We start from the raw sequence: 22320 nt of genomic DNA, 5'->3' as shown, positions 1-22320 counted from the left end.
TTCATGAAGTACTTTAAATAAGCCCTGGCCCAGGTGTAGTCTCTTCAGATAGCTTTATGGCACTGTGCTTCCACAGACCTGCCAGCTCTCTGAAGGTTTATCCAGCATGAGAAAGTTTTGGGTCTCTAGAACTGTTGATCCTTTTTTTTTTTCCTCTCCCCACTTATGTTCTCAGCTAGCTAGACTGGCATGTATTGACTCCAGGACTGTGGGAGTTTGAAGATAAATGCAAAAGTCTTTATGTACACCCTTCAGTGCAGAACAGTACCTGATGGTCTCTGCCTGACAAGCTCAATGAGTGATAATGAGATCATACAGCAAACGAAACATGTTGTGATATGATGTAGAGCTGTTTAGGTTGCTGATGTAGTTTCTGAAGATGGTTTGGTAGAGTCACTCTAATACCAATAGTGGTTTTTTTTCAATTTTATGAAAGAAGTTAATGGCATATATGTAGGTCACAGGTACTTTGATATACACCTATAGAAAACACATCTCACTGTTGACTGTTGGGGAGCAAATGGATATTAGCCTGTGACAGTATTTTTGAACACTTGAATTTCAATTGAAGTAATTTGAACAATGCAAAGGAAATAAAGTGAGATGGCTTTACTAACTGACATACAGCTCTTTTCTCCTATTTTGGAAGTAGGTTTTTGTTTGGTTTGTTGGGATTTTTCCTCTCTGTTTTGTTTGGGGTTGGGGTTTTTTTTTTTTTTCTTGTCAGTATATTGTTACTAAAACTAGGTCCTTTCCAACTCTAATCATGGCTCTAGCACGTGAGCAAATGAGCTGATAGATAAATTATAGAAAAATTATATGTTATAGCCCATTACATTTCTTGGGTACCTACAGATGGTATTAAATGGTAAGTCAAGCTTTGTTTTTATATGCACTCAAAAGAAACAAGATCATGTGTATTGCAATACCTGTGTGTATGAGAAGTTGATTACACCTGAAAAGACTTGCTAGACATCTCACATAAAATGAGTACTAACTTTCATCTTCCTTTTCTCCTGCTGTTGCCTGGACACAAGTTTACTTCAAAGGCCATCAGCCTTCTAATGCTGTTTCTTTCAAGCATAAATAACTAATTTTGTCAGAGAGATCAGACTAGCAATTTGAGTTCAGACAAGTGCCTTGATTTACAGATTCTCTCTTCATTTTCCATGTTTTAACCTTATGTCCCCTGTAAAAGGCTGTATTCCAAGCAGCAGTGTACTCTGGAGACCAACCCTTATTTTTTAAATTGCATGTTAGCATTAATAATTTAAGGTGGTATGGGTTGGAGGCATGTTATGTAGACCTTCTGCCTGAACTGTGGAAACACATTAGCTATTTATCTGTCTGAAGAAGAATATGAGAAAACCTAAATACTTCCTGTGTTTAAGTAATTAATTTTTATTTTCCTGCAGGAAGAGCAGTTGGTTCATCCTAAATCTTACAGAAACTCAAGTCAGACTTAAAAGTATTTCTTGTGGAAAGCCAATATGGTGTTAAAGTCTCTTCTTTATTTGTTAGTTTGTGTCCTGACATGCAAATGACTGCTGGGGCGTACAGTAAATGTCGCTATAGTACTTCTTCAGGACATGGTTGAGAAACTTTGCATAATGAGACCTACTTCTGATTGCCTAATTAGTTATGCATAGCTGTAGCAATGCAAAACTATGCCTCAAATAGAACTCTATTGTCATAGGCTACTTGATTACATGACTATGGCTTCCGCTTGTATTATGGTTCCTCTCTTTATAATGACAAATGCCATGGGCTTCAGTTGAGTATTTTGACTTTTTCAGGCAATTGCATCAGCTGTACATTTTAATTAATTTTTCAATATGTCAGTCATCACATTTGAAAAAAGGAATTCTACCATGCATGAAATTTCCCAGTACAAAAAAGAATTATGTATATTCTTTCTTCCTTTCAATGTTCTTACTGAGAAGGTCACTATAATTTCAAAGGGAAACTTGAGAAAAGCCTGCCTAGTCATCCTCTTCTCATCAGGCAGCAATCTTCATATTCAGTTCGCCTTGATACCATCTCATGAATGTCTGACTTCATTTTATCATCATGGAATATCAGAGAATTGTTAAGGTTTGAAAAAACCTCTTAAGATCATCAAGTCCAAGTGTTAATCCAGCATCACTGTGTTCACCACTAAACCATATCCCCAAGTGCCACATCCACATGGTATTTTGAACACTTCCTGGAAGGTGGTTCCACCACTCTCCTGGGCAGCCTGTTGCAGTGCTGGAGCACCCTTTTCCTAGTATCTAATCGAAACCTTCACTCTGCTGCAACTTGAGGCCATTTCTTCTCATCCTGGAAGTCAAAATTTTCCATGAAAAGTGGCAACTGTCACACTGCTGAGGAGTGGGATGTGATTGCTGATGTAGAGGGCGTAGGAATGCTTGACTCATACTCCATCCTTAGGAAAGCTGCATAGTAGGGGCAATATTGTTTCATTTGTGGCTGGATGTTTATTAGCTCATGTGAGATGAGGTAATCAAGAAAAGATTACAGCCAAAGGAGCCATCCTCTCTTAATTCTTTTGTGTTCTTGTCAAGCTCCTTAATCAGAGTCCTGCCTTGTTCTCAGATTATGGGAGAGTTCTTGCCTTTAGCCAAGATTTGTTGCCATTGCCAAAAGAGATCAAGAATGCCTTTCTGCTATGAGTGAGAATCTCTGGGCGTGCTTACATAACCATGCCAAGACTTAAAATATGTAACTGACCTAGTAGACAACTTTATGAAATAGTTTTAAAATTCTATACCCAGGAAAGGCCCACCCTTCCCTTCTGGTCTGCCAGCACTGTGAAGTTGAAGTCTCTAAGGATTTTAAGTGGAGAAAAGGCTAAAGGATCAAGTTGTCTGCTTTTTTTGAGTATTAAAATACTTTTTTTTTTTTTAAATTCAGCCCCCCAAATTCTCCAGAGGTATAAGAGGTATAAGATCGATTTATCATTTGTCATATCCAGATGATAAGTATATGAACAGTTTCACCATTGGGCTTGCTATCCAAAATATTCCAAGAGGAATATAAATTAATGCATCATTTACAGTGGCCAGATGGCAATTCAGAAGACAATGTCATGATCTAGTCATTATATTGCATAAACCTTTTCTGGCTTGTTTTTTGTCACCATCTGAAGAAAGGGCAATAGAAGATTAAAAGTGTGAATGTGAGGAGTTACTCATCTTTTGAGATAATTTGAACCAGTGTTCAAGTATTGCATTTCTATCAGAAGCAACACTGACGTACCAGTAAATATGTCTGTGAATCTGGGAAATGTCATCTCATGACGGGAGATCTGTTAAGCAGCAGAGAAATTTACATCAGAACACACTTCAGCAGTTTAAATAAATGGAAAATACACCCTTTATATTTATCTTCATACTGAGTACTTGTAAAATTTATAGTAAACTCAAATATGGTATTTACCTAACATCACCATGGTTCCCAGTTTTATCAAATTTCTATTGTTAACAGTGATTATATATATTTTATGGAAAATATAACAAAAGATCAGCAAAACTATCATACATTCTATTCATTTGTGAAGTCTCCACATCTTGATGCCACGAGTGAATATTTCTGCTGCCTTCTCTTTCAGTGAAAAAGTTTTATGCCTAATTGTTTTTATAAGCTCTAGGAGTATGATCTTAACTGTCTATAAAAATGATATGAGATTGTTGTGACATATGAAATATAAGATTTAATTAAAACATTGCTATAAACTGGCTAATTTCACTGATATATTTCACCCTGAATATGAAAAGATGTATTAAGAATTAGCCAAGAGGCTGTTGTTACTGGGCTATTCACCTGAGACTTCTTCAGAGAAAAATTGCTTCCTTTGACGTTAAAATACTGAGCTACTCTCTGAGAATGGCTAGTAATGCTTTTTCTATATTTTTTGCTATAAAATATGTTAAAATTCATTGTAAAAATGAAATAGGGGGTTACAAGGCACTTGGAGTTCAAAGCCATCATAAATAGGAATAATGTGAAATTTTTTAAGTTACTATTTAATATAAATTTTACTGAATATCTGGAGAACTATGTAAAAATTCTGAAGCAACTAACTTAAATCAAAGACTGTTTACTGTGGTTTATTTGTTTTCTGAGGACCCAGATAACAATTCTGTAGTAAGTACTTGAGAAAATCATCTTTCAAAATGTCAGGCTCTACATAAAAGTGCTAAAGATAACAAGAAGAATTTTTAAGATTTTATTTTAAATAAAAATTCAAAATAAATTTATTAACTTTTAATTCTGTCCTTCAGTTTTTATAATGTACATTCTCTCCCTTTCTCACACTACTGCCTTTCTTCGCAGATAATTTCTAATTGTCTAAACCACAAGGCATATTCAAAGATGAGCCATTTCTGTAAAGCAAAGTAAATATTTCAGATAAATGCTGCCTTTTTTTTCCTCTCTCAGCAACTTTCAGAAGCTGTAATTTGTTTAAAACTCTAGTAAAATTTATTTCTAGCCAAGTGGCAGATTTAAGATAAAATGTGTTACCTTCTTAAAATGAAGTAGTTAGTATTATTTTTGGTCTATGACATCTGTAGAGTTGCAGTAATTGAATGAGGTTCTATCCCTGATAGAGGAGTGCCAGATTCTGCTGTTGAGATTCCATAGGAGCTGTAATCATGGCTGAAGGCAAACCCATTCTCTGTGGGTTGGTTGAGTGGTCAGCTTGAAATGCATTTCTGACATTTGGGTGTTTGATTAGGCAACAAACCCAATATTCTGTAATATCTGGGGAAAGGAGAACAGGCATTGATAAATAATTGATATTCTTTTGTGATAATTTGTGAGTTGTGTTGTAGCCTGTTACAACCTGAGAAGTCAATACAAATTGTTGCTGCTAAGAGCTCACTACCACTACATACTGTCTGTACCTCTAATACCATAGACCAAACCCCATTTTTATATTTTCATAAAAAATCTCTGAAAATAAGTTAATGTCAGAAAACCAATGACTTGATATCTGTATAATTAAGTGTATACAATGATGAATCTTTTATTTTTTAGTGAACTTATCCTATCCAGTATTGACATTGATGCAACTGGAGATTGGGAGTGTCTAGTCAAGAATTCCTATGGAAATAGCACTAAACAAGTAGAAATTGTGGTACTTGAAACAGCTGCACCCTACTGCCCTGCAGAAAGAGTTATTAACAACAAGGGAGACTTCAGGTATGACTTTCTGGGTTTGGAGTGTGTTTCATGTATTAATGTAGGTACAGACCACATTCATGCTTACATGATACTTCAGTGTCAATTATAAATCACTTGTTTTAGGTGTCATTTTTATGTAGTATGATAGGAAGGAGGAGCACTGTATAATTTTTATGGGAAATGGGGCTTGGTGCTTCAAGAGAAGCAGTGGTTTGTGAAAGTCAGAAAATCTTCTAATTCCTCAGTATGGAGCTATGGAAGATTTTTTTAAAATGAGCCGAATGAGAGAATGTTCAAAATTGTTCTTGGTCTTTGTAGAAGATGATAACACTGCATTAAAGCATTAGAAGATTAAATCTTCAGTACTTGACTTTTTTAATCTGTTCTAGTTCTGGTGGCTTTGTTCAGCTGAGATGAGAGGTAACAAATGACATGAAACTGTTAGTAAAATATTTCACTGAAAAGAATCAAAACAGAAAGTAGAAGTACTTAGAAAAACAAATAGATTGTTTGAGGTGAGCTTAAGGACACACAGAGTTCTACCAATATATCACATGCTTACAAAGTACATCTGTCCTGCTATCTGAATCTTAAGAGTCTGCAAAATTTTGTAAACTAAATGCAGTTTTTGCTTCATCTTTACTTTTATCTACATATGCTGGTGGAGCTTTTTAAAATTTTAATCATTTTAATCAGAAGAAAAGGTTTCTGTGGAATTTGGTATTTGGTATTTGTTTTCAGTTAGCTCTAAAATACTCCAATGATATGCACAAAGCTCTTAAACAAAACCTGCTTGACAATAAGACTGATGTATGATGGCAATCCCATTGAGAAAGACAGTAATTTGTTATCAAATGAATTATAATGAGAATTCAGCTCGAATAGTTAGTGAAAGGAAAGTAGATGAGGAAGGAAGCTTCTCTTAAACAACAGAACTTTCTGCAAATATTTCTGACCTGAAAGCCTCTCTTTATTTTTAGGTTACCTTTAAAACTTTCCCAAAGGCTTTTTGTACTATTTCTTGTGTTTGAATTAAAATAAAGGATTGAATTAGAAAGAAGTGGAAAAAAATAACCTACTCAAATAATCTCTTTTCTCTTTACTACAAAGCTATTTTATTATGTGTTAACCTCAGTTCCAGTGAGTTTACCTCTTTCACTGAGGTAAAATTGCTGAGGCAATCCATATATATGGATTAAGGTTCATTAGAGACCTTTGACAATCTTACAGATTTTTTTGTCGTCACAAAAACTGGAATTATGTTTTCTCATAGTGGATGTGCTTAAATATGTTTTAGTTAGATATTTTAAGAAATGTATACTTCCTGTCAGAAAACACATAATCTTTTAGATGACAACTCTATGAAGTTCATGTTCTTGCCCTAAAATGACATTCTTTTCTCCATAAAATAAATATATATAAATCCTACAGGCTGCACAAGCTAACACCAGGGGCATTTTTGTCATTTTATAGAAATCAAAAAAACAGGAGTGGACATTTCTCTTTCTATTGATCATCTTCCTAGAAATCCATATAAATTTATTTTTTACATGTACATTAACAGAATGCTGAGTCCATAGGTTCTTTTGGCATTTGAGAATGAATTTAAAATCATAGAGAATTTATCAGGCTCAAATTCAGCACTAGTGCTTGAAATTGTTCCAAAGGTTAATCCTCAGAGATGGAGCTATCACACCAGCATGTTTTCTTACAAAGGTCTTTGAAGATTTGGTAACATAACAAGTATGTAAGTAGAAAGAATTGAACCACAGAGGCAAAACTAGAAAGAACAGTTCTTTTATTGGGCGAAAGAAAGGAAAAAAGTGTCAACTGTTAGGGAAGTGTAGCTATTTCAGTTGTACAGCCTAGGTGGTATTTATAATTATGTAACTGCAGCAAGAGTTAGGCACTGAGAGTCAGAATGAACTGGCCTTTTGTGCTAAGAGGTTTTCGCTATCATGGCCATATTTTACTCTTACTTTTTTGTTTTCTAAAATGCTGTAAGCTTATTCTGAAAAGCAAATGGTAATGTTGTTACATGCTATCATTCCTAGTCATAAAGGCCAGGTTCTGCTCACTGTGACAGTGCTAGTTTCAGAATAATCTTGTTTGTTTTACTTTTGATGCAAGTTGCCAGTGTGTGGCCCAATTGCATTAATGCAAATGTTTTACTAAAAGTAATATTTTAGCCCAGAGGCAAAAGGCCTCTATGCTACTATACACTATCTACTATATATACTACTGGACATAATTTGATTTTTTGGGGAAGCTCTTTTTATGATTCATTTTTTATCAACTGTTTTTACATCACAAATTGAATTATTTCAGTGACAGTTAGGTGTGACAAATAAAAGTATTTTTCTTCTCAGCTTTTCTTTGAAATGAAGAAAACTTTTATAGCCCAAAACCTTTCAGTATATTATGGAACAATGTACAATGGAACGTGCATTGTGTAATTAAGAGGAGCTAATACATATGTTTGAGGAAAGGCTGATTGCCAAGCTGTGCTTTCATTGAAAGGCAGAATATTTTTGTGATTTATTGGGTTCAGTCATTACATCAATGCAATTAAAGAACCATATCCTTGCCACACCTGCTGACTCGCTGATGATATGCTTATGATTTTCTTTGATTTCTCCCAATTACCTGATCCTGCTATGTCCATACTAGGCTGTAAATGACAATAGATTGTTTATCTATAGAAATAGTTCCCGTTGTGCCATTCTAGAGAATGCAGAAAAAGTGTATTTTATAACAGACCCATCAGCTAAATAGAAGAATTCTGGCTGCTTGTTGCTTCCTGTTACGAGCTTCCCTTCCCCCTCCCCGAGACAAGCCAGACTTGCCTCTGCCATGTGCTCCTCAACTCCTTTGTTCCAAGCGTGGGCAAAACCAAATGTAACTCAAACTCTTGAGCAGTGTCTGATTGGCCGCTCACCCTGGGTCCGCCCCCAGTCCTCCCCTTTCCCCTTCTCCGAGTAAAAGAAGGGCCCAGGAGGGGACCCGCCCTCTTTGGCTTTGTGATCCTTCTGTGAACATCTGTGCGTTTCTGTCTCTATTTGAAAGCTTCTAATTGCAGGAATTGGGCAACCGAAGGCTGTATTTCTCCCTCTTTGCTTCTACTAGTGGTATCAGCTTTGCAGCTACTATTTGCCATTTTCAGAGCTACTGAAATGCTGGATTGCCCGTGCTACCTCTCTAGGCTGCACGAGGCTTTCTAAGGCATTGAACTACGAGCCTAGCCGGTAAAAAGCTGTGATTATTTTACACAGCTGCTCTTGATTTAGTTTGTTTTCAAAGAATGTTTTAGAATCACGCTACATAAATCACATATACCTAAATAGCTAATTTTTGAGGGCTAGTTCCTTCCTCCTCCATGGCACATGATCTCTACTGAAATCTTGTTTATTGTTTTCTGAGATTTTAATGTACATTTTGAGCACTTACTTTTTAAGAGCATTTAGTAATAGGGTTTTAAGTTGGTTTTTTTTTGTTGTTTCACAGACTTACTGTTCTGCTTTTTGCAGTTTGCAAACATCAGTGTAGTAAAAACACCAACCATACCTTTTTCCTTAACACTAAACACCTTCCTGGAATTAATGCAGAATGAATGTGTGATCAGCCAGACTTGAACCTGTATAATTTTGACATTTTCCAAAGAAACAAAGTAATTCGTTATAAAACATTATGAAGTAAAAGTTAAAATAGCCCTTTTTTCTCATATATCTCTGTATATTGCTTTATATGGTTATATGTTGTTATATATATCTATATTGTAAGTTGCCTTTCACATTTTAATTTTTACTATCATGCTGTTTATAGGTGGCCCAAAACTTTGGCTGGGATAACTGCTTACCACCCCTGTCTCCAGTATTCTTTTAACTCCGTTGCATTTCACAATGGCGCAGAAGAGGCTAAGGCGTGGCGTAAATGTAATCGAACTGGGCGCTGGGATGAAGAAAACTATTCTGAATGTCCTTATTCACAAGAAATAACTCAAGTTCTTCATGCTTTTAGTCAGGTAACATTGTGAAATCCAAGGCTCTCCTTCTCTGGTACTGATCTTGTTGAATAGCTTGCAAGAAGTGATGGTTCATCCACAAGTTTGGGATGGATGGACTTTTAACAAAATGCTTTACTTGAAAGACAACGATTTGTTTCTTTGGCAATTGGAAGTTGTAGTAGGAACAAGTGCCCAGCATTTATTACCTTTATCTTAATATTTTTTTTCCATTAGAGTGCTTAGAGTCAAGATGACTATTAGTAATGTTGACACAGTGATCAGTGCTTCACTTTCCTCCTTTGTCTTCCCCTCGTGGGTTTATCCAGAAAGATGTTAATTTCTCGTGAAGTCCCATATCAGAGTTCCATCAGCTGAAGTGCCTTTCCTCTGTAAAATGCCTTTTTGATGTCTTCAAAAAAAGCACTACTTAAACTGTTTCTTAAGGATAAGTAAAAGAATGAGATGAAAAAGTAGGTGGGTAGAAATTAATGAGGAAAAAAGAGCACAACAGGAGGATGTGGAGGATGGCACAGATGTATAACTGCCATACTAATTTTACAACTTTCAGTTTCCTTGTTCATTTCTTCCCTAGTAGTAGTGCTAGATAAGACCACAGAAAGATAGTTTTCATATGGGTTCATAAATAGTAGTAACTAATATTAAGAGAGCCATTGCACTTACAGGGTAATAATAAGGGTGGTGTATAGAATCCAGTTTGTTCTTCTGTAAGCAATGAGGTGATGTTGGGTTTCTCAGGGCGTTAGGCACTGAGATCTTTACAACCTCTGAGGATGGAGGCTGCACAACTTCTGGGAGTGACCTGTTCAAATGACTAACTGCTCTTATGACAGGAAAGATTTTCTTCACATTCAGTCTGAACTTACCTTGTTTTCCAGCCATGTACCACTGCGTGTAGGAACCATTGCTGACACTGTTGTTTTTATGAGGATCTAAAGATAGAGGCAAGGCAAGGTTGGTAGCTTGGTATACTTTATGAGGCCAGATAGTTACAGTCTAGAAAAAGTAGACAAAAATCTTCAGAATTTGTTGGCCTGTTGTGCTGGTGTCTTCAGATAACAGCAATGAAATCTAAGACTTAAGGCTGAAGATACTTTCATGTGCCCCTGAAATGTTTATCCATGGCATATTGATGCACATAAATCCATGAGAAATTATGGCAGGCATTATACCAATGGATGTGATCTCCAGTTTTTAAAGATAATTAAGCTAGCTGATTTATTAAGCCTAACAATTCTCATGTATTTTCAGATGCACATCAATTTGACAACGGTGGTTGAATTTTCCCGCCAGCTGACAGCCTACACGAGAGGTGCTTCCCTCTTTTCGGACAAAATGGATGTAATATATTTGGCTTATATAATGGAAAAGTTAATTGTCTTCGTGGATGAAGTTGAAGATGTAAGATATCTTCTCTATGCTGAAAAAAAGTATCACTTAGAAGTGAAGTCTTGACATATGGCCCTGTTCTTAATGTATGCGGGCACACATTGAAGAGTAGCTTCTAAAACTGATTGCTGATTGCAAATGTTCTGCATAAACTGTGATGTGTCTCTTTGTGCCAAAAAGGACAACTAAGTCTTCTTCTCTGATGACAAGGGCATTGCTGCTTAGGAATAAAACCTGTTTTTTAATGAGCTGCTTATTTAATTTCCTTTTTAATTTCTACCATGTCTAATATGTTAGAATGGACTCTGTCTGGCCACTGGAGCTACACATGCTTCTCTTGTTTTCTTCATTTCATCAGGAGGTTTTCACTGAATTTTGAGAGAAGGTATCACTTCATGTAAAGAAAAGATAATATGTCTTTATGTGCAACTTTGTACAGAAACTTTTACCAGTATGTATGCTATTTTTGCAGGAAAATCTAATCAGAGTTGTGCAAACCCTATGGGAAAGATAGGTTTTTAAAGAGAACAGAAATGTTCATCATATTTTTTTGCTGTTAATTTTCAGAGTAACTGCTTGCATAAAGATTTTATAAACGGCAATTTTTGAGCACATGATGTTTTCTTTTGGTTTGGCAATGTTCATTCCGTTCTGGCTCTGGGAATTATAACAGTTAACATTTTAGTGCCAATTTGAGAAAGTCTCCAATTTCACCATTAAACACTAGATCTAAAGTATATTATTAAGTGCTCTCCAAGAATCATGTTTCAAAGCTGCAACTTTATTTCAGCTCAAAATCCTGATAAGATCTTACTGCTTTCTGACAAAATAAAAATTTAACATTCAAAGGAAACAGCTGGATTTGCTATAAAGCCTCTTTATTTTTCTAGCAGCTGATGCATTTTCCATTAAAACTGAGCAGCATCTCTAATCTTTTAATTGACTTCTTCTGCCTTTCAAATAGGTTTTAGTTTCTGCTTTTTGGTATCGAAACATCTCTATTTCCATCACTTATCTCTACATATCTAATTTAGTAACCCTTATTATTTTCTTAATTTATAACATTTCTCCTAATTTTTCTCTGTTTCCCTTTACACTTTCTTCTCTCTCTCAAGTTTCCTAAATAGGGTCCTCATTCACTGAACTCTTTACTAGCACCCATTTCTTAACTCTCACTCAGAAGGTACAAAAATATTGGTAAAATTTAAGTGTCAATGGCTTTGTGCATGAGGCTGTACCCATAATTATAAATAGGACTGAACTTTATTTAATAAAAAGCAGTTAGTATGGAGTTGACTAGGAACTGAAGCTACAATTATACGAATTCATTAGAAATCAATTAAAATGCAAATTTTCAAAATACTTTCAAAAACATTCTTACTAAACTAGTACAGTTTCTGTATCTCTTCCCTTGGATGCATGTCCCATTCCATGCAGGACTGTTCATTTTTATACAAGCTAAAGGTACTTTATCCCATCTGGTGGTTCACCTCTCAAACAGGAGAGGTTCAACAGCAGCACAAGGGACATATTTGCAACACTACGATTTTTTGTCAGGAAGATGTAGATATATTAGCCCAATTTTTTGTCTTTTTAATGGCATGCCTTTACTCTTCATTAATGCATTTAATTATAGTATAAATTACTTCCTTTTCTTATTTCTCTCCTTTTGTATATTTATAGACTATTGTTCTGCCCTCAGTAAGTTACTGCCTAGTTGATTGGTATTTGCTTTTATAGTTTCTCATAAATCACTCCAGACTCTTAATGTGATTTGTTATTATTCATTTTATCAATAACTCTGTCACATTGTCAAAAGCCATCTAGAATTATCTAGTAATTATGTTCTCAAAAATAGATTAAATATTTCAGGAACAGTCATAGAAAATTTCACATATAGTCTCATTATTTGTTTCCTTTGCAGTGCATGTGAAATTTATGTATTTTTTTTATTGAAAATGCAGAACTAACTTCAAAATCTCAGCTGTCTTTTAAATCTTTTTCATCATTGCTGAATTCCTGTTTTCATTTCCACTGAATTATCTGTGTATTTGCCTTATTTTTCTGTTTCCATTAGTGTGACTTTTTGGCTTTAACTTTTCTTTAGCAATATTTCTCAGTTGTTTTTCTTTTCTATATACTTTTTTATTCAAGTTTATTTGTGACAACTGGGTATATCTTTTCCATATCTTTGCCTTCAAAAATATTGGTAACATGGTCATGTTGATTTTCAAATTTTACTCAAATGAAGCTTTTGAATTTTAAGAAGTAAACATTTTTATTTTAGCTTGAAATAATTACAAAAAATATTCTCAGTGGTATTGATTCTTTTTAAATGTAGCTACTAATAAAATTTCAGACACCTAGTTAACCAAAATCTGCAAAATGTCATCTGGTGAAAAAAGATCTGTTATTTTGGGTTAGGCACAAGCATGAATTAGAGCTACCAAAGCTACAGCTAATGAGATGATCTAAGTTTGTATCAGCACCTGAGCTATACTTCAGATTTACTCCACTATGTCTGTAACAAAGATGTCTTTCAAATATATTTTCCCTCTACTTTGTTTTTTCCTTCCCCCTACCCTTCCCCTTCAAGGTCCTTTGATTGAACATGAAGCAGTTCTTTAGAGGGGCTTGGCCAATTTTAATTAGTTTAAGAAAGAGAGTGATAATTCTGGAATTCTATTTATTGCCAGATGAGAGACTCAATTTGTGTGGTTTATCTAGAAGATAAGCTTTAAAGTTGTGAATTAGAAACCTCTTCCTTGATGTGAGTTGCACTTCTCCTTTCTCAGTTTTTCTTTTTCAGTCCATTTACATTTTTTATAAAATCAAAGCTGTCTTTCAGTGATGGTTACCAAGAGAAGTGAGGCGCCTGCCTTCATTGTACTCTTATCTGTTCTTTCTTTACTTTGTGAGTTTTACAGACAATACCTTTTCTTGTCTTTTTGTTTTTTTGTTTTTTCTCTTCCAGGTTGGGGATGCTCTTATTGAAATTGCCAGCAATATAATGTTGGTGGATGACCATGTGTTGTGGATGGCTCAAAAGGAAGACAAAGCCTGCACCAGGATTGTACGATGTGTGGAACAGATTGCAAGTCAAGTATTGACAAGCAAGACTCAAGTTATATCAAAGGTATTTCAAAAAATTAAAGTGTTTTGTAAGATTTTTTTTCTCTTGATTTCTATTTGCAAGACCAAAATATTTTTTAAATATCACCAGTGGTATAAAAAATGGTTTTCTTTGTTCAGTTGTATTTATTGTTACAATATAGTGTTCTTACTATTCACTCAGTTTCTATTTTTAAAGCCACTATAGTATACGGCTTTATTTGAAAGGTCCAAGTTGAATGAGTGACTGACATTTTTAATAGAAAACAACATGATCCCTTGCAATTTGAAGATTTTAATATGCCTTTCCAAGAGGATTCTAGACAATTTCTGCTTAAAGTATTTAGAAGATTATCAAAAAAGGTCTATCGTGTCCTAAACATTACTAATTTGGGGTTAGTTTTAGTTTTTCAGAAGCAAACTGTACCTGTTAGAAATAATTTTTTTTAATCCTTGGCCTCCACCTACACAAATGTGTGACTTGGGTACTGAGAGGTTGCCATTTGGAGAGTAAGACATTGTCTTCTTGCCAGTTTCAACATCTAAATAGCGGGAATACATCTGAATCAAAAGCTTTAAAGTTACCCTTTTAGAATTTTAGATAAATACTTTAAAGCCTTATTGTTCCTTGGGTTAGTTTGCTTGCTTGCTTGCTTTTAAACAACATGTATTCTTTTCTCAATTGTCCACTGCATTTACACAAAAACACTGTTTCGATGTGAGTTCAGGTACAGCAGTAATGTATAAAAATAAAAGCAACCCAAAAAAAAAAGGAATTATAGGCTGAATTGGAGAGGAAGCCAAATAGCATAATAGCCTTAATTCATTCACTGTATGTTTTTTAGAAAAGCAGTCTTCCAAACAAGGACAAAAATATATTGGACTGTTTTTTAAAGGAAATTTTTTTGTTTAATTCTCATTTACATGAAAGAATCAAATTTGCTAAAAGTATTTATATTAAATGTGTAGTGACAATAATGTGACTTCTAGAATTATTTTGCAATGTGACAGCAAGGAGGGCTCTGTTGTTTCATACTTGCATTTCTTTTAAATGTCAAGTGACAAAGGTCAGTTTTTTTCCCCATCACTGCTTCAGAAAGATGTTGACATTACTGAAAAGAGTAACTCTATGTACTTAGATATGTGTCACTAACTGTTTTGCCATGCTTTATCTGCCTAAAATAGCTTCTCATGGTTTTCTGTAGGAGAAGTAGTTTACTGTTGAGTGCAATTTGTAAATAAACAAAAGCTGTGGAGTATTTCCGCTGTCATCTTATGCCATACCAAACATGTCTGCTCCTTTGGGAGGCCAGCCAGGAAACTGTCACACAGAAATTGCATCTGCTTTCTTTATTTTAGAAAACAGTAAATAAAAATCCCCCATGGCTTAGGCACCCAGTAGCTTCTAGTACAATTCCAAAGAAAAAAAAGAGAAACTCTATAAACTGTGTCAGCCTTGTGACATTGAATCACAGAATCATTTAGGTGGTCAAAGACCTTTAGGATCGAGTCCAACCATTAATCCAGCACTTCCAGGTCCATAGATCACTAAACAATCTATGCCTGGAAGCAGAAACCATGTAGTCCTATCAGTGTGCTACCAGTCTCCACCTGTTACAACGTGAGCTGTTTATCTTATGCACAGGCCTGTGATGAAATGAGAATGCTAGTTTAAGGGTAGAGATGTGTCTCTGCAGTCTGCTACGACCTCTGTCTCCATACACTTCACTTTGCTAAAGGGCAGGCCAAAAATGTACCTGTACCATGGTGTTGCACTGAACTGTGTAGTCATGTTCAGTATTCTCATGGAACAAGGTCTGTGAAAAGACTCAGCCACTAAATAGCTAAGAAGGTTTCTGCTGCTTTTTTGAGGTACTAAAGCACATCCTTATTCAATTTTTAAATAGTTCTTTAGCCTGGTGTTACTTTATAACTCTGTCGCTTTAATTCCAGATTCCATGGGAGTTGATAATGATGAAATTGCAAAACTGATGTAATAATAACTAATGTAACTGATAGAAACAGGATCGTGTGTATATATATATATGTATATGTAAGAAAGAAAGATTGAAGCAAATCCACTATGCCGTTGTAGAATTCTATATCATGTTTTCAAATAAGTTCTGTTTTCTTTCTCAGCCCAAGGATATATGTAAGTGTATACATGCACAATCCTTTATTGAGTGTATGCAGTAAGTACACAATGCACATACAATATTGCAAGTATGGTTAATGAGTTTGTGACATGACTATTGTCAATGTTTTCACAGGTATCTCGTAATATTGCTCTGGAAGCCTTCATGATCAAGCCATCCAGTTTCACAGGAATGACTTGCACTGCCTACCAGAAAATAACTGCAAACTCGGACAAGTCAGTGACTCCTGATTTGGGAAGATGGGAAGCAAATCACAATCCTGATCTGTATTTGAATTTCAAGTGCAACACTGGCAATCTGGATGGTTCTTTGGTGAATTCTTCTACCAGGGTAAGTCAGTATGATTATAAATATAAGTTACCTATTTTATTTATTTAGTGTTTTCAGTTGCACCTTTAGGCAGAATACTGATTTGTAAAATTCATATTTTATGTGTTGTTAGCACTGTAAACTGGTTAATAATTTCAGCATGTAAGTGAGCTTAAACTGGTGTATTGGGTGTAACTTATTTTGTTGTGCTAATGAATATTCCATTAATATAATCAGGCAGAATGCAGGATGTGAATAGAGATGAGTGAATGTCTTGTTCTTTCTATCTCTGAGTCCAGTTCTGCAAACTTTTCTATGTGTAAACAATCTCTTTAAATTAATTTGGAGATACTTGTTTTAGTGAGGCACTCTCAGGGGACTTTACATTGCAGAGATGTATTTTTTAGGGGAATTACCTTTACTTCTGTAAATAATATTACACTATCTTCTGGACTTTATGCTGAGGGAGAGTGTTTTGCTGGATTTTTGAGTAGTAGCTGAAGAAAATAGTAAATAAGCCTTTTAATAGAATACACTGTTGTTATCAAATAATGAAGTCGATCAATTAAATTTTGATCTAGCAGGAAATGGAATTTTGTATTTGGCTGAGCATGTTATTAAATTTAAGTGTTAGTGTTGAATTTTTGTTATCCTTCAACTGAATCTCAGTTTAATAGGCTTATTTCTTGAAATACTTACTATGACAAAACGGTCCTTTTCTGGACAATATTACTAGTTTATTGAACTTGAAAGTATTTTGATTGAAGTTTCGTGCATTTTAATCTGTATGGACTATGCAGTCAGTGATATGGTACTTGTGCTCCCAGGATCTTCTGCTAGAAGGAGTCATCTTAATAATGGAAGAATAAGTTAAATTTGTTTCCTTTAATGGAGTTCATTTTTTTCTGTGAACACTTTTAACATGTTTTATCTGTATGAAAAAGAAAGGTGTCTGAAAAATAAATGAGTTTACCGTCCATAAGGTGAAAACCAAATGTCAGAGATCTAAAAGATGCAAGATTTCTTCAAGAAGCAACCCTGGAACACTCTGAAATGTATGGGATAGTATTATTGATATAGAAATATATATGGGATTACAGCAATGGGAAAGTTTTCTTTATTAGGTCCACCAATACATTCTGTACTTCTTTAGAAACTGAGTACCAACATTTTTAGTAAATTAATCTCTTTATAGTTGAATGGCCAAGCACTGGTGTATCTCTCCTGTTATAAAAATCCTACCATAATTGCAAATTCCTCATCTGTCCTATCAGTGTGCATATGTCAAAGATGTAGAGTAAGACCAGCTATGTGAAGCCCCTTTCTAAAATGTAGTCAGAATGGCACCATAGTGATCTCAGTAAAATCTTTCCTTGTATACTTTGAACCTACCTGACTTCATACAATATAGAGAAGGGAAATGCTACTGATTATACAAAGAAGCCAGGAGAAAGTGAGCTTGTTCTCATACAAAGCCATTTTGATGTATGTAATATATATTCTGACAGAAGTGACTTTATTAGGTGGATCTCTGCCTTCACCTGTGTATGAATTTGTAAAGATTGTAGCAGCACAATAGAGGAGATCATAGACTCAGCTAAATATTGGTTACATGGCTTTAGGTTTTAACACCACGATGTACTCAGGCTTTAAATGTGGTATGTGAATAAGTAGACTGGATATATTCCTTTAACTTAATCCTGAAATGCAAAAAGTTTTCATTCACTGCTCTCTGAAAGTTTTAGGCTAAGCACTCCCTTAATTCGTTCTGAAATTGGTTACATTTCTTCACCGTCAAGGAGAAGGATATGTAGAATTGTAACTGATAACAGAAAATGGGATTCTTTATCATCATCCACTAGCAAAATTGTTTCTGTATTTGCTCATCTGAGGTAAACCTACTTGATTGTACTATGCAAAGTTTATGAAAATAGAGAATCTGTGATAGAGGTCAGAATTGTTTCTTTTGTTATATCTGACCTTTAGAACTTCATCTTAGATGCTGAGATTATTCTTAGAGTCTTCCTCTATTTATCATAGGATTAATAATGAAGAAGAAAAAACATCTAATTGAAATCACCCAGTAGAACTAGTAATACAAATTTAATTTATTCTAATAAAAATGTGAAAAATTGCTTTAGAAGCTTATTAAAAGAGAATGTTTATATGGCTTTTTGTGCTAGAAAGTGTAGCCCTCTTCAAATTTCTAATATTGTAAATCATCTGCTCATATACAATTTTATATGTTGTCTGTTGTTAAGAAATTGCACTAATCAATTAAAAAAGTGAATACTCACAAAGCAAAGTGTGGGCAGTTGAGGGGAGAAGGCTGAAATAGCTGAGCACAAGCTTTCTTGTGACTACAATCAAAGCTTTTGTAGCTATCCATAGTGATATTTCCTGTCAATGGTGGGAAATTGATACATATTTAGACAGTGGTTTTCTGTACATAACTTAGTCTGATCTGGTTATTATGGGATAGAAAGCCCCAAAATGTTGAGAAGTATCAACATTTAAATAAATAAGTAAAAAGCAGTTAAAAAATAATAGACTTTGAAAATTAAATTATTTAAAAGACACTGAAAGAGGTCCATTCAGAGAAGTTTGGGAGATAGCTGTTAAAATATATCTCTGTACACTTATGGTTCAAATATGTTGTAGGTCTTTTATAGACTAACTTTCAGTGTTTTCAGATACCCTAAATCAAAACATTATTGCACTTTGATACAAAAATTTTTATCTTTAAATGTAATTCTGATACACAAATTTTTATCTTTAAATGTAATTCTGACTCTGTAGCCAGCTGCAAGTTTGAAAAGAATGTTTTACCACTGTTGCAGATCAGAAGTTTTGTCTGGTAGGACTTAGACCCAAATGCCTTCTCTGAGATTCCATTTTTGCTGTTAACAGGGGGCTTTTGCTACCTGACTGGACTCTAATGGGTGGGGGGAAAAAAAAAAGGCTCAGATATATATTCCAAGTTTTTGATACAGTATTTTGACACACTGGTTGTTTTCCTCATTTTCCTTTAATGATCCGTTAAAGTAGCTTTAATGGGATCCTCCCACGCTGGGTCTCCAGACTGAGATCCTATCACAGGAATACTCCTGAGGCACAGTTCTGTCCCATGAACTGTCTGTGGTCTAAGGATATCATGATAATGATGTGATAATCACACACCAACCAGGCTGTTGTAACATTTGAACTTGGAAAATGTAAGAATAGTTTATGAAATTTTAGTGCCATTCAGTGTGAGTCCAGTGTCTGGTTCTCATTTGATATGAGACCTGAAGCATACTTGGAACCTAATCTCTGTTCCAACCTGATTCTGCAAAATATCTCCAGTGTGCAAAGGTAATCACTTAGACAGGTAACCCACCCTCTGACTCGGTAAAATTCCTTCGGTATAGAATGAACCTTTAAACTTCCTGTATTATGGTGACGAAATGTGCAGTTCATGGGTAAGTTTGGTATTTGTGCTTCAAATTTAAAGTATTTTCTGAACATAATTTATAGTTTCAGCTTCATTGAAAATGCTTCTCAAATGAGAAGTCTATTCCTACCTTTAATTATTCTCCTGACACACAAATGAATTGGAAGCGAAGTTTTGAAATTTCGGTAATGTGTATTTCACATGTAATCCCTGACTTCTGAATTCCTCATATTATTCTCCATGCATTCCTTTCAACTTTTCAATTCTATTTATTTCTTCTATGCCCTGAGCCAGACTGACCTTTTGATTTGTCAGGTTTTATTACAGGTAGTGTCCATGTGATAAAATGTTAAAAGTTATACTGGTACCATGCTAACCACAAAAACAAATTCTAAAGTGCTTGGACAGAATCCTATGATTACTTGCATATACCATGTTGAGATATTACGCAATTTTAGAAATATTCTTGTCTCAGATACATACTGGGAAATCTATGCAAGAAAAGATTTTGTCTTGCATAAAATAAATTTTGATTGTCAGACCATGGATGTAATGCATACATAATGATAAATTCATAGGTAAAAGTTACCAGGAATGGAGAAAAGAACTTAAAGATTTCCACCAAGTGACAAGAGAGTAGGGTAAAGCACAGAATTAAAAATCCGAGGAGTAATTGTTAAGGGGAAAATTATTGTTGCTGATTGCAACAGGTTAGGTTGCACATCCATTTTAGGATACAGTTTCCCAGTTTCAGTATGCATGTGTACAGAATTTTCTCAATACATAAAGATGAACTCAGGAAATTCAGAATTAAAATAATGTACAGGATTTGTGGAAAATGTAATACAAAATGAACATCCTTTCACAGAAGATAGCTATTATTGATTTTTCTGGTTCAGTGTATCAGACTGAATGTTCCCCACTCCAGATATTCTTTCATTCCATACTACATTAAAAGCAAATATTTTTCAATCTTCTGTTGAGAACATTCATGTTGAAATATTCAATAACCACATACATCATATTAAGAAAATACTATCCAACATAGTCAACAAAATACTGTTATACTACAGTATGTCACAGTATATTGTTAGGGTAATTTTGTGGTTTTTTCTAGCATGTAATAACTACTAGGTTGATAGACATCATAAATGTAGCATGAATTATGTTGGCATCATCATTTCCGTCGTGATTGCCTCTGATTTCCCAGCACACATTGCTTCTTAGAGAGTATTGCAGCACTTTCTCATCAACTATGGTGAACTTTGAGTATGTCTGTAAAAATTTTTTGCCCATTTTTCTCTTTTCTCAATTTTCTTTCCATGTCTTAGTGCCCAAAGTGTTTTGCTCCTCCTCTCTTGGATAATGATATTATTTGATAATTTTTCCTGGTAACTTACAAGAAAGTTTGCTTGGGTGTAAATTTATAAATTGATTTTACAGTAACTAATTTAGGACTGTTTCTTCTTTCTGTGTGAGTGGGTGGGTACTCTCACAAAGATACATCTTAATGTGATGGAGGCATTTTAAAGTTTGTTATATTTTACCTGCTTCATCCTTTTGCATTTATTCTACTTTTTAAAAAAATCTTTTTTATATAGTTTTAATTTAATCCTCTAGTGGTTTTTACAGTGATTTAGAATATATCCAGACATATAATATCTATTTATTCAATATTCTAAATAATCACCTTCATTCTAGTTTTGGCGTTTAAAAAAGGATCTTTTCCATTCATCCTAATTCTTAGACATAAGGTCTAAGAGGTATTGAAAAGTAGCTGTTGGTGTCTCTCTTATTACAGACATGGAATCCTTGTTTTAAAATAAAATTAAAAATTAGTAAAAACATTTAGCAATATGATATATAAACTAGTATATAAACTTTCTGTGGAGGTATTAATTTGCTTGCAGGTGGGTTCAGATTGTATACTGAGTATGAGCTATGGAAAAAGATGAAATGTTTGTCGCTGAGGTAATTAGAGGGTTTAACTTCAAAATCAAAACCAGACAAGACAAACTGAGCCTCTTTCCAGTACACTCAAATCACATTTTTTATATTGATAGCCCTTACTTCTATTCCTTCTCAAATAATGACTTTATATAATGTCTACTATGACACCTGCAACGTTTGTAGTTTGGTGTTCTGTGTTCAATATACCTTCTTTTTTCTTTTCTTTGTACATGCTTCTGTGGCCTTTTATAATGTGGGTGGTCATCCTGCACTTACAGATCTTTCTAAAGATTGAGAAGAATGAAACAGTGTCAAAATACTATTAATGCCTGTGTGAAAAATGTCAATAATCTTAGGTATACAGAAATTTTTCTACAATTCTTATATGGGTTTATCAGATGTTTTAACATCTAAAAATTACATGTTTTTTGAAAGTGGGAAAAATTTAGCACTTCTTTCAGTTTCATAGGTGCTTAGAAGGAGCTTTAAAATGTGTAATTACAAGCTTATGCCCTTTTGGGTTGTTTTTTTTAATGTCCTTTGCCATTTCACTTTTAGCAGAAAAAAAAGGTTATTCTGCAAATAACAACAGCCATCTGTGTGTTTTCTAAATTCCATTGGTGCTTCAGAAACATGTATTTTGTTTAAAACTTAAATTCATTTCGCCATTCAGGAATTCTCCCTTAATGCTATGTACAGTTTGAAGTCCAAACTTGTATGTCTGAAGAAGTGAAAAGAAGTATGAATATCTTGAAGAGAAT

The 22320-nt window shown here is 34.5% G+C and overlaps 1 protein-coding gene across 1 annotated transcript in view; it reads left to right on the top strand.

Moving 5' to 3' along the window:
- Positions 1-22320, top strand: part of LOC309575335 (adhesion G protein-coupled receptor A3-like) — a gene marked incomplete at its 5' end in the record, with an annotated part of 260286 nt that overhangs the window by 137099 nt on the left and 100867 nt on the right. Inside the window, 5 exons of the mRNA XM_082285708.1 lie at positions 5044-5208; positions 9013-9211; positions 10463-10612; positions 13575-13736; positions 15982-16197. Coding sequence (XP_082141834.1) covers positions 5044-5208; positions 9013-9211; positions 10463-10612; positions 13575-13736; positions 15982-16197 — 892 coding nt within the window. The remainder of the gene's footprint in view (positions 1-5043; positions 5209-9012; positions 9212-10462; positions 10613-13574; positions 13737-15981; positions 16198-22320) is intronic.

Source organism: Coloeus monedula, assembly GCF_965178545.1.
Source record: "Coloeus monedula genome assembly, chromosome: 8".
Lineage (NCBI taxonomy): Eukaryota > Metazoa > Chordata > Aves > Passeriformes > Corvidae > Coloeus > Coloeus monedula.
The sequence above is the reverse complement of the archived record's forward strand: the minus strand, read 5'-3'. Positions and strand labels throughout refer to the sequence as shown.